The 13,345-nt window shown below is 41.6% G+C and overlaps 1 protein-coding gene across 1 annotated transcript in view; it reads right to left on the bottom strand.

The window, feature by feature from the left end:
* Nucleotides 1–5,478: 5,478 nt before the first annotated feature.
* The window catches only part of Gpr143 (G protein-coupled receptor 143), a 24,698-nt gene continuing 16,831 nt past the window's right edge, over nt 5,479–13,345 (bottom strand). Inside the window, exon 9 of the mRNA XM_021188531.1 lies at nt 5,479–5,900. Within this exon, the coding sequence (XP_021044190.1) occupies nt 5,806–5,900 (95 nt within the window). The 3' untranslated portion in view covers nt 5,479–5,805. The remainder of the gene's footprint in view (nt 5,901–13,345) is intronic.

Raw genomic sequence — 13,345 nt, 5'->3', positions numbered from 1 at the left:
ATTGGAGCTTGTTTACAGTTTCAGTCTATTATCATCACAGTGGGAAGCACAGTAGTAGGCAGGCAGACATGGCACTGGAAAAATAGCCAACAGTTCTACATCCAAATCCACAGGCAGCAGAAAGAGAGAAAATCTGGTCTTAGAATGGGCTTTTTGAAACCTCAAAACCACCTGCAGTGGCACATTTCCTCCAACAAGGCCACATCTCCTAATCCTTTTGAATAATTCCACTCGTTGGTGACCAAGTATTCAAATCTATGAGCCTATGGGGGCCATTTCTATTCAAATCACTACCTTTCTCTCCCCTGACTCCCGTAGGCTTATAACCATATTATAATGAAAAATGCAACATCAAAACATCAAAAGTCCATCATTAAAAGTCGAAAGTTCAGTCTTCTCTGGGACTCAAGGCTATCTCTTAATAGTAACCCCTGTAAAATCAAAATCCAAACGCAGATTGCATACTTCTAACATACAATGGCACAGAATATACTTTACCATTAGAAAAGGAAGGAAAGGGAGCATAGTGAGGAAATACTGGACCAAAGTTGGGAAAACTCCAAACTCTGTATCTCCATAAATAATATCAAAGTGCTCTTCAGATCTCCCTGACACATGCCTAGCCTCAGCAGCTTTTCTTAGCCACTATGGTGGCTTAAATAGGGATGTACACAATAGGCTCATAGATTTGACTACTTGGTTACCAGGTAGTGGCACCATTTGAAGACAATAAATAAGGATCAGTCTTGAAGATGAGTTTTGACCCAGGTAAAATGTAACTCCTTATAATTTATCTCACAGAATGACCTAATCCTCAGGTCAGTAAATGGGGTCTGCAAGAGAAATAGTGGGAACAGAGGAGCAAGAGACTTGAAGAATGGAGACAACACAGGCTATCAAGGATCAAGGATCAAGTCTTATATATTGAAAGGCAGCTATGGGTATGTATGCACTCACTGGGGAGTGAAGCTGGAGACACTTAGCCACAGGTCCAGGTTGTATAGGAGAAAAACAAGATGATACCAGAGTGTGTGCAGCTGTGGTGGGCTTCTTGAAAAAACATCATGCTAGGAAAACAAGTCTCTCATCAGAGTGGAAAAGTACCACCTGTAAGTAAATATCCCGAGATGGCTGCAGAAATGATAGCTGCTTTCTGCTAAGATTCAGCTCCCAAAAACAGAAAACTAATTTTTTTTAAAAAATAATGAATCATTTTATCATTTTTAAATAAGTAAATAAGGCTTTGTGTGCATATCAAGGTTTCCATCTTTCTTAGTCAGAGTTTCTATTCCTGCACAAAACATCATGACCAAGAAGCAAGCTGGGGAGGAAAGGGCTTATTCAGATTATACCTCCACATTACTGTTCATCACCAAAGGAAGTCAGGACTGGAATTCAAGCAGGTCAGGAAGCAGGAGCTGATGCAGAGGCCATGGAGGGATGTTACTTACTGGCTTGCTTCCCCTGACTTGTTTGGCTTGCTATCTTATAGAAGTCAAGACTACCAGCCCAGGAATGGCACCACCCACAATGGGCCCTCCCACCCTTGATCAATAATTGAGAAAATGCCTTACAACTGGATCTCATGGGGTCATTTCCTCAACAGAGGCTCCTTTCTCTGTGATAACTTCAGTTTGTGTCAAGTTGATGTACAAAATCATCCAGTACACCATCACTAAATCAGGTGACCTTTGTCTACATCATGTCATAACTTGTTGCTGACCTGTTTTTTAAAATAAAGAGTGGAAAAATAGACTAGAACATAGGACCTCTTCTCTTGACTTTCCTGAGATCACAGAAAGACCTAGGAAGTAGGCCATATCTGTGAGGCTGTGGATCGGCTGGCAATAGGTAGGTTTCAGTTTGTGGTTGAGTAAGGTGTTACTCAGAGAGGATGTCTAGTGCTTTGTTATTGTGTCAAGTGATGTGTGTAGGTTCTGGCACCTAAACACTTAGCAGAGTAAGTTGTGCGGCATCTCCAGTGTTACTTTGATCACAGCAATTTTTCCTTAATAAGTGAATATCAAATTCCTGCCCCCTGAGAATGCATTAATTTGGGGATATAGTTTTGGAGGGGTCCAGATAAACCACATCTTTGTCCCCAATAAAAATTTATCTTCATACACAATCATTTATCAAAGTTAACTATTACTGGGGTATGGCTTACATTTGACAAGTTCCACATTGCTATGGAATGGTGATGGGTTGTTGGAACATGACTCATCAGTCTCTGGGTGTCTAGAATCAAGCTGAAGGTTTGGCTGTACCCCCTAGGTGAATCTAAGCCAAATCAGAATTATATATGTTGGATTCAAGGGCTGAAAGACCAAAACAAAAAGGTTCAGTGTGCACAAGAGGAAGCCTAAGGAAAACCGCACATTTCCTTGGCCTCCCAGATAGCCGTGGACAGGAACTTTGTACTGGCCACAAGAATCTCTGCAGGAGAATGCAGCATACACCCATTAAGCTCATCTGTACAAAGCAACCCAGTCCACAACTGTTTCTGGAGCAGCCAGCATTTGCATACCATCATTTGCCTTGGTGCCACACAGCAGGTGCTTCATCTTTGAGATCAAGGGGTGGCTCATTGTAATGCTATTGTCAAAAATTGTTTACAGCTCCTAAAATATACTTAGGAATGGTTGAGTTTGTGATTAACTTCAACTTTGAAAGCTGTGTAATCACACAACAGCCCTTCTTGGGATTTTCCCCCCCCCCTTGGGTTTGAAGTAACCACACAGCCTTTCCTGGCACATTCAGGATGCTGCTGTAGAGGAGCCAAGGGTTCAGTTCTCACCCTACTCAACATCCTACGGCCTTATATTCTGTCATGCACTTTGTCACATGTAAAGATCTGCTTTGTACTTGTTTGGTTTTTTCCTCTCTCAAAAACTTTTCATTCCACATTTTCTCTTCATTCTTTTGCTTGTCGAATGCAAAAAAAAGTGTCTCACCCATAATTTATTGGCTTCTTCAGATTCTTACTATCTATGCCAACCAGGTGCAGTTTGTCAATATTTTAAGCAACACTGACCCGCCTATCTGCTCCTCTCTGCCCCTACTCATGCTCTTAAAGAGAAAAATTACCTTGTGCGTTATAGCTCATTTGTTTCAAAAGAGAACCAACAGATCATATTCAGAGTATAAAATAAATTTCTCCTAGCTCCTGTGAAGTTCTATCTTTACAAATCTTGGATTCTTATCTAGCCAAAGAGGAAAAAAAGAGTCAAAGTAAAGCAATTTTCTCTTACTGCCTCTACATTGGGAGTCTGAGTTAGGATTAAATATATTGTTTTAAAAAATCTATTTACAGGGCATGCCTGTGGGTGTTGAGTTCTGCATTGTGTGAAACATTTAAAAACAACCATTTATGGGCTAAGCATGGTGGCACACACCTTTAATTGCATAATTCAGAAGGCAGGATTTCTGTGAGTTCAAAGCCAGCCTGGTCTACATGTCAAATTCCAGGGCAGCCAGGGCTACAGAGACCCTATCATAAAGCAAGACTTTTTTATTTTTTAAGACAGGGTTTCTCTGTATAGCCCTGGCTGTCCTGGAACTCACTTTGTAGACCAGGCTGGCCTCGAACTCAGAAATCTGCCTGCCTCTGCCTCCTGAGTGCTGGGATCAGAGGTATGTGCCACCACGCCCAGCACTTTCTGAGTTCTTTATATATTTTGACTATTAGCCCTCAGTCAGATATAGGGTTAGTGAAGACATTTTCCCAATCTGTAGGGCTACTGATTTGTCCTGTTGGCAGTGTCCTTTGTCTTACAGAAACTTTTCAGTTTCAAGAGGTTTCAATGATCAATTGTTGATCTTAGAGCCTGAGCCATGGGTGATCTGTTCAGGAAATTTTCCCCTGTGCCAATGCATTCAAGGCTCTTTTCCACTTTCTCTTCTGTTAGATTCAGTATACCTGGTTTTAAGTTGAAGTCTTTGATCATTTGAACTTGAGTTTTGTGGGGAGTGATAAATCTAGATCTACTTGCATTCTTCTACATGCAGATATCCAGTTAGACCAGCAACATTTGTTAAAGATGCTCTCCCTGTTCCATTGTATGGTTTTGGTTTCTTTGTCAAAAATTAAGTATCTGTAGGTGAGTAGGTTTATTTCTGGTCTTCAATTCGAATAGCCAAGAAGCACTTCAAGAAATGTTCAACGTCCTTAGTCATCAGGGAAATGCAAATCAAAACAACACTGAGATTCCACCTCATACCAGTTAGAATGACTAAGATAAAAAAAACCTCAGGCGACAGCAGATGCTAGCAAGGATGTGGAGAAAGAAGACCACTCCTTCATTGCTGTTGGATTGCAAGCTTGTACAAGCACTCTAGAAATCAGTCTGGCGGTTCCTCAGAAAATTGGACATAGTATTACCTGAGGACCCAGCTATACCACTCCTAAGCATATACCAAAAAGGTGCTCTACCATACCCCCAAGGACACTCCACTATGTTCATAGCACCTTTATTCATAATAGCCAGAAACTGGAAACAACCCAGATGTCACTCAACTGAAGAATGGAAACAGAAAATATATTTACATTATGTGTACATTTACACAATGGAATACTGTTCAGCTATTAAAAACAAAAGCATCATGAATTTTGCAGACAAATGGATGGAACTAGAAAATATTATCTCTTGTTTTTTGTTGTTTTGTTTCTGGTTTTGTTTTTGTTTTGTTTTGTTTTTGTAAGATGAGGTCTTAGGGGAACTGGCAAGATGGCTCAGTGGGTAAGAGCACTGACTGCTCTTCCAAAGGACCTGAGTTCAAATACAGGCAACCACATGGTGGCTCATAACCACCCCATAATGAGATCTGACACCCTCTTCTGGTGTGTCTGAAGACAGCTACAGTGTACTTATTTATAATAATAAATAAATCTTTGGACCGGAGCAAGCAGGGACTGAGTGAATGGAGTTGACTGGAGAGAACAGGCCGACTGTAGCAAGCAGAGGTCCTAAATTCAATTCCTAACAACCACGAGAAGGCTCACAACCATTGTACAGCTACAGTGTACTCATATACATAAAATAAGTAAATAAATCTTTTTTAAAAAAAAGATAAGGTCTTAGTAGCCCAGCCTGACCTTAAACTTGCTGGGTAGCTCAGACAGTCTATGAACTCAAGGCAATACCTCTGTCTCAACTTCTCTAGGTAATGTGATAGGCATGCATCTCTGTGCCCAGCTACATGTATCATCTTAACTGAGGAAAAGGTAAGAACACAGCAATAATCATAGCTCCAAGGAATTATTAGGCCATGTCACTATTTGACACAGTGTAGGAGGGACAGTTATATTAAAGATATGATGTACCCCCACCCTAGTGGGACTAGAGAAAGACTTGCTTCATGCCTCTCCAATCCCAGTCCATCCTATTGGACTTGCTTGCCTCCTGCACCATCCAAACCTTCCAGAAGACCACTGGCTATAGGTTGTTTGGACAGAATCCATGTCAAAATGGAGTTAGTCACAATGACTTTATTTAACTATTTTCTCAAGGATTTGGATCTGGCACTTAGCATTACAGCTGGCCTTAGAAAAAGTCCAAGGGGTAATTAAGAGTCAAGAGGTGACACTGAATGTTCTAGAGGGAATTTTCCATCTTCAAGTTCTGATGTGTTGTTTCTCCCAGTATAAAGGTCATCTTCAGTGAACTACACTATGGTGATCAGAGTGGAATTTGAAAGATCATACATCGTGGCAGCACTGTGATAGGAAGGAAGGCAAGAACACAATCCAAAACAACAAGACACAGAACCTGAAAAATAGGGGTATCTGACCCCTATCCCATCCCTTCAGAGTTCCCCCTGGGCTTGGGAAATGGAGTCAACTTCCTTTATGTTGCGGGACCCAGTTGCAGTATGGATTTCAACAGTACTGGCATCTGAATCTGAAGAGGAAAAGAGCAGGCTGTGTTAGGGCTGAGGTCCTAGAAGGTTTGGCCTTGTTTTGTTATCAAAGGGTCACATGTAGAACAGGCTGGTCTCAAAGTTGAAATACATTCAAGAAGGATCTTGAACTTCCAATACTCCTACTTCCCCCTACAAAGTGGTAGAATCACAAATATGAATCATCATATTCATTTTATATGATGCTCAGAACTGAACTCAGAGCCTCATGCTAGCTAGCCAAGTACTGTGCTAACATTGTCAGCCCCTAGAAGGCCTTACTTTAACTTCAGAAAATGCTGCTAGTACTCAACAACAAAATGAGACTTTATCTTTCTTTTTCTTGAAAGAAAGAAAGAATAAATGAATGAATCTTAGTCAAATATTAGCATCTAAGGCCAAGTTTAGTGGCACACACTTTAATCCCTTCAGGAGTCAGGCAAATTTCTGTGAATTTGAGGCCAGCCTAGTATACATAGCAAATTACAGGAAAGCCAGGACTACATACAAAGACTCTGTCTCAAAAAATAATTAACATCAATATTGCCTGTGTATATGTGCAAAAAAATAATAAGGAGAAAAGGAAAAACCTCTACATCATCCCTGTGATGGTTTGTATATGCTCGGCCCAGGGAGTGGCACTATCAGAAGGTGTGGCCCTGTTGGAGTATGTGTGTCACTGTGGTTGTGGACTATAAGACCCTCATCCTATCTGCCTGGAAGCCAGTATTCTTCTAGCAGCCTTCAGATGAAGATGTAGAATTCTTAGCTCCTCCTGCACCATGCCTGCCTGGATGCTGCCATTTTTCTGCTTTGATGATTATGGACAGAACCTCTGAACCTGTAAGCCAGCCCCAATTAAATTATGTCCTTATAAAAGTTGCCTTGGTCATGCTGTGTGTTCACAGCAGTAAAACACTAAGACAATCCCTTACTATATTTAATCCATTCATTCAGAGAAAAAAAATGAAATAAACCCTATAGAATTATTTCAGGCGTCTGACACATGGTTCCAGAGGAAATGTGACAGCTTAATTATGGTGGCCCTGGATCCTTGGATGTGCCTGAGATGTACAAATGAAGGACAGAGTCCATCCATGGGAAGTTGTGACATAGATAGTGGGGCCTCCTGACTGGCTACCTGCACTCAGCTCCAGAAAGGCCCAGAATGAAGCAATCTATGTTCTCTGCAAAACTTGCTCTTATCCTCATATACAGTGCCACTCGTTTTCTTTTACCTTGCAACCCCCATTCTTCCGCACCAAGAAGCACCCAAAACTATCTCTCCATCTTTCAAGGGGCTATAATTTAAACACATATCAAGACATAAAACAGCACATGCCTGGCAATGCTTTGCCAAGCAAGTTTCCTTGTTCTGATCATAAACTGGACTCCTAGATACAGTGACTAGGGGACACATTATGCTTCTCATATGGCATAGCACACACATCCAAACAATCCCTGAGTTAGTTGGTGCTCATTTCATAGGAAGCTAAAGGAAGGAGACCTTTCTCTCTGGCATTCGTGTCTGGAACCTGTGAGAGCATGAAAGAGAAAGAGAAAGAGAGCCGGGCGTGGTGGCGCACGCCTTTGATCCCAGCACTCGGGAGGCAGAGGCAGGCGGATTTCTGAGTTCGAGGCCAGCCTGGTCTACAGAGTGACTTCCAGGACAGCCAGGGCTACACAGAGAAACCCTGTCTCGAAAAACCAAAAAAAAGAAAAAGAAAAGAAAGAAAGAGAAAGAGAGAGACAGAGACAGAGAAAGACCAATCGAGACAGAGCGTTTAAGAGCCATTGCTAGGTTTTCTTCAGAATAATTAATTTTGTAACTTAACACATTCTCTCTTTATTTTCCAGTTGGGAAACTCAAAGACAAACCAGTCACACACTTTGAATAGCCTCATGTGGCTCATTTCACCTGGTTTTTCTTGGATCCCATCATTGTTCTCTGGTCCTGCTCTATTTTCTTACTAATCAATTTCCCCTTTGTTTTAGAATGCGACATGACTTGCAGGCAACAGTCACAGCACAGTAAAATGGGTGGGAAAGTAAGTTCAATAAGAAAGGCAATATAAAACATTCTCATCAAGGGTCACCCTGCAGGTCTACTTAATCACTTGACTAGCACTCCTTCCTTCCGGGTAGCAAAATCCTTTGGAACAAATAGCAGACTTATTCTTTTGCTCCCAAAATACCCAGGAGAACTGGCTCTAAGCCAGGGTAGGAACTGGGTATGGAAAATTCAAAGATGGAAGTCATGAAATAAGGGGGCCTTTCCCAGTATGCACAGGCAAACAATCTCTGAGCTTCACCAATGGACCTTGCTTATTCCTGCAGCCTCACCTATCACTCCTGTCATTCCTCAGGTAGTCTAATCTATCTACCCCTCCCCTCCTGGTCCTGCCAAAGGCCATTCCACAGCTCTTTTTCTGCCTGTAATGCATCTTTCAATTTTCTCATGACTCTCTCTTGTGTTTAATTTTGGTCTCAATTCAGGATGTTATCTCATCCATAGAGAAACTTCTGGGTTACCCTATTGAACAAAATACCAGTTTGCTACCTAACTCTCTCCCTGATTGATGGCTCCTATTCTTAACAAATTAGGTATTGAAGTCAGAGCCACTTGCATGTTAAACAAGCTTTTTTCATCTGAATTAAATAACCTGCACCCTAAAGGGTTCTGGTCCATAGTATGTCTCACTACTTGGATATTATATTGCATGATCACTGTGGACTTTCTGTATTTGTTTTCTTTCTTCCTCTAGAATGAAGCACTCAGTAAACATATTGAGTGGACATAATTGAGTCAATGCCTCAACAGCAGTGAGATGAGCCCTTGGAAGCTGGAGCAGCTTTAACACTGATGACCTAAGGAGGGCAGGAAGAATAGCAGTTTGAACAGAGGCAAACACAATACTGCAGGATTACTCTAATGCACTTGGGTCACCCACTGTAGTCTGTTAGGGAACAAGCAGCCAGACCTTCCCTAGGGACAGATGCATCTAAGAAGATACAGATATGATGAACACAAAGCAAATGTGATTCCCTCAGGGAATCTAGAGAAAGGAACAAAGGAATGATGTTTGGTCAGGCCCGGATTTTGAGTGTGGGTGCTATCATGGGTAATAGAGGACAACCATTTGGCTAGAGTGGCCAGGGACCAGCTGGAAAGGCTTTTAAGAGCTTCCAGAATAGCACTTCTGTAGGAGGGGCTGGCTAAAGGCACTTGGAAAAGATTTGATTCTCACAGGGTCAGCTGAGTTATGAACTCATCTTGGGTGCGTGAGAACTCATGTGGGATTTTTGTGGGTTTGTTCAAAAAAGACCCAGCTGAGTATCATAAGGTGGCTTGTGATCAAGGTCTTTGCTGAGGATACTCCCCCATGACCTCACACTTAAGGACAAACTCAGAGTCCCATGGCTTTTTAAAGTGTCTTTCACTCCCTACACCCATCTCCATGGAAAACAGTGATGCATAAGGATTCTCTCAAAGGCAAAATTGCAGAAATAAATCCACTCAGGTAGTTCCATTTGTCTTAAGTCAGATAAGGGGTTGGGTTTTGGACTCTAGAAAGCCTGGGTGGTCTTGATGCTTTTTTTTTCTTATAAGTCTCCAGAAAGAGAAGGTGTTGAGAGAGGAAGACTCTGGAGACAGTTCAGCATGGTTACTAGGGTATTGACTAGTTCCCTATTCATGCAAAGTCTGTTAATATCAGGTGACCATGACCATGACCTCATAATATCAAACAGCCAACCTCTATCAATGAAGTTCTTCATCATCACAAGCCTGGAGCAAGAGGACCGAGCAATGGTGAGCATAGTTCTTTTTATGATGTAATGATATTTCATTGAATGGATGTGCACCCTTTTCCAAAAACCTCTAAAACTGAACCATGTTAAATTTCTCCTCATTTTTTGTTTTGTTTTTGGTTTTGGTTTTCGAGACAGGGTTTCTCTGTATAGCAACTCAGAAATCCACTTGCCTCTGCCTCCTGAGTGCTGGGATTAAAGGCGTGCGCCACCATGCCTGGCTTTTTGTTTTGTTTTGTTTTTTAAACTTCTCCTCTTAAAAAGAAATTTTCCTGCCGGGCATGGTGGTGCACGCCTTTAATCCCAGTACTCAGGAGGCAGAGGCAGGCGGATTTCTGAGTTCGAGGCCAGCCTGGAACTACAAAGTGAGTTCCAGGACAGCCAGGGCTACACAGAGAAACCCTGTCTCCAAAAAACAAACAAACAAACAAACAAAAAACAAAAAAAGAAGAAGTTTTTTTCAGAATTTTTGTTGCTGCACAAAGAAATAACTAAAACATTACTAGACCATACAGGACAATACTAACCAAAAGAGATATAGAAATCTTTTTAAATGCACTATATTACTCTAAGAAGCAAAACACTTATAAATGATTTAATTTCTGTGTAACAGCTCTCTTTATTCTTTGCAATTCCATATATGCAAATTCATGCACCACCATACAAAATGGTGGTGACTTTTTCTTAGGAGTCATTTTAATTTAGCTATGTTCAGGGTAAGGAAGTGTAAACTTAAGACCTTCACTGAACCCCCACTTCTCAGACTTTTGCAGGAAATACTCTGTGCTTGAAGAATGCTTCCAAAAAAAAAAAAAAAAAAAAACTGACCCAGAAGATAAGCAAACAACACATCCCTGTGAATGCTAAACTGACAGCTGCCTTTCCCCTTTTTCTTTTAGTTAATTAATTAATTGGACAGGGGCTGTTGTTTTCTTTTGTATATTTATAGTACTGGGGGCAGAACCCAGGGCCTTGTACATACAAGTCAAGTGCTCTTACTGAGCTATACCTCCATCCTTATGCCTGCTATTTTTACAGAAAATATTTTTTCTTTTAGATAGGCTCTCATTTGCTTTCCTTTTCCTCCACTTTTTTTTCTCAAATCAATACTTTTGAAGGGTGGTGCACAGCTTTAATCCCTGTGATTGGGAGAAGGGGGAGGGAAGTTCAAATTCTGTGAGCATGAGGCTAGTCTGGACTACAGAGCAAATTCCAGGACAGCCACGGCTATGCACAGAGAAACCCTATCTCGAAAAAAACAAAAACAAAACCAAAAAATTAACATTTTCAATGATTAATAGAATAGATTAATAGAGTAGAATAATAATTTTAACTGTTTCGAATTTGTCCAATAAAGTATGAGGGCAGGTTTATGGTCCTTGCTGTAAACCCATGATACAACTCCTAATACAGGGCCTGATGGAGTTCTTTACAGTCAACAGTCCTTGCTAAGAAAAAAAAAATCAGAAAATGAGTATTTCCATACTATGAAATGTTACTCAGCCAGAAAATAACTGTATGCTGATATGTGCTACTGGATGAACCTTCAAAAATTTAGGCTATAAAGTCAGACAGAAAAGGACAAATACTGAATAGGAGATGTGTAAAACATTCATACACATAGAAAAATTTGTGGCTGGCAGGAATGGAGAGGGCTGAAAGTGTAGCTTAGTTGGTAAAGTGCTTGTCTAGCAGGCAGAAAGTCATAGATTCAACTCCATCACCATGTAAACTGAACATGGTACTATACTCTCATAATCTCAGCACCGGAAAATGGACACAGAATGATCAGGAGTTCAAAGTCAGCATGAGCTTGAAGCATGAGCATGAGCCCCAGTTGCATGTGTGTGTGTGTGTGTGTGTGTGTGTGAGAGAGAGAGAGAGAGAGAGAGAGAGAGAGAGAGAGAGAGAGAGAGAGAGAATGGGAAGTGTTTATAGCTTCCAAAATGCACTAAACCCTTTAAAGGATAAATAAAATGGTATTTGAATTATATACCACAGTGGATTCTCTCTTTCCCTCCTTAGGACTATAGAGGGGGTCCCAGGTCTTCCTTAATCTGCCAAAACCTCTTCTTTTTCTTTGAAAGGAATTGAAATAGGACTTGGGGGTGTGGTTCTATTGTGTAGCAAAAAGTTGGCATCGGTAGCATGGCATTGCTTCCATTCGAAGCACTACAATAAAGAAAAAAAGATCAGTAAAGAAGAGATCCTAAAGACAGCAGCCATTATGAACAGTGGCCCTGTTTCTTTTCCTGTTGGACTTTTGTTCATTGTTTTAAAGACTCTAAAAGCTTTCAGCCTGTAAGCAACAGTCCTAAGCAACACTGGCTGGAAGGAATAGAAACAAGAAGGGTTTGATTAATGCTGTTTGAAGTGGTAGAAGGAAGTAGGGTGACGGAACCAGATGTAATGGGGTTTATTGTTATTGTAGAATTTTATTATAGTGTCAAAAATGGCTCAGCCATTTTGTGCCATCAGGATGGGAATTCAGACACACATAAATAATTCTAGATGCAACTTTTTACTCCTGCCCCAGGTGGCATTCTGACAGCAGTCTCAATTTGTAGGTCCCTATTTTTCATGAATTACGGGGGCAACATCAGACGCATAAAGGCTGGCGTGTGGGTGGAGTTACAGCCATAGCTCAGTATAGATGAGACCCTGACTACTACTCCAGCACAGCCAGAAAAAGAGAAAGTCCCTAAACACATAGTTTATCTGTCTTGTAGGTCCAGCCAGAAGAGCTTCTCTGTTTCCTCTACAGCTCCCCAGTACAACCACACAATACCTTAACCTCTAGGCATCAATCCTCTGGTCATGGATTTATCTCTATGTTTTCTTGGCCAGATTTGTCCCAAGAATGAACCTTCTTCTGCATATGTGAATAGCAAGAAAGAAAAAGAAGATAGAAGTTCTCTAGCCAATTCTACACATCTTTTCTCAAAATGTTCCTCCTTTAGCCTGATATAGCTGTCTCCTGAGAGGTTCTGACAGAGCCTGACAAATACAGAGGCAGATGCTCGAAGCCAACCATTAAACTGAGCACGGAGTCCCCAGTGGGGTCCCCAATGGAGGAGTTAGAGAAAGGACTGAAGGAACTGAAGGGATTTGCAACCTCATGGGAAGAACAACAATATCAACCAAGCAGACCCCCCAAGAGCTCCCAGGGACTAAACCACCAACCAAGGAGTACACATGGAGGGATCCATGACTCCAGCTGCATATGTAGCAGAGGATGGCCTTGTTGGGCATCAATGGGAGGAAAGGCCCTTGGTCCTATGAAGGCTGGATGCCCCAGTGTAGGGGAATTTGAGGGTGGGGAGGCAGGAGTGGGTGAGTGGGTGGGAGAACACCTTCATAGAAGCAGGGGAGGGGGAATGGGATAGGGGCTTGGGGGAAACCAGGAAAGGGGATAACATTTGAAATGTAAATAAAGAAAATATCCGCCGGGCAGTGGTGGCACACGCCTTTAATCCCAGCACTTGGTTAGGCAGAGGCAGGTGGATTTCTGAGTTGGAGGCCAACCTCATCTACAGAATGAGTTCCAGGACAGCCAGGGCTGCACAGAGAAACCCTGTCTCCAAAAAACCAAAAAAATAAACAGAAAGAAAGAAAGAAAGAAAGAAAGAAAGAAAGA

The sequence above is a fragment of the Mus pahari genome, chromosome X (assembly GCF_900095145.1).
Source record: "Mus pahari chromosome X, PAHARI_EIJ_v1.1, whole genome shotgun sequence".
Classification (NCBI taxonomy): domain Eukaryota; kingdom Metazoa; phylum Chordata; class Mammalia; order Rodentia; family Muridae; genus Mus; species Mus pahari.
Note: the sequence above shows the minus strand (reverse complement) of the source record. Positions and strands in the feature narration are given on the sequence as shown.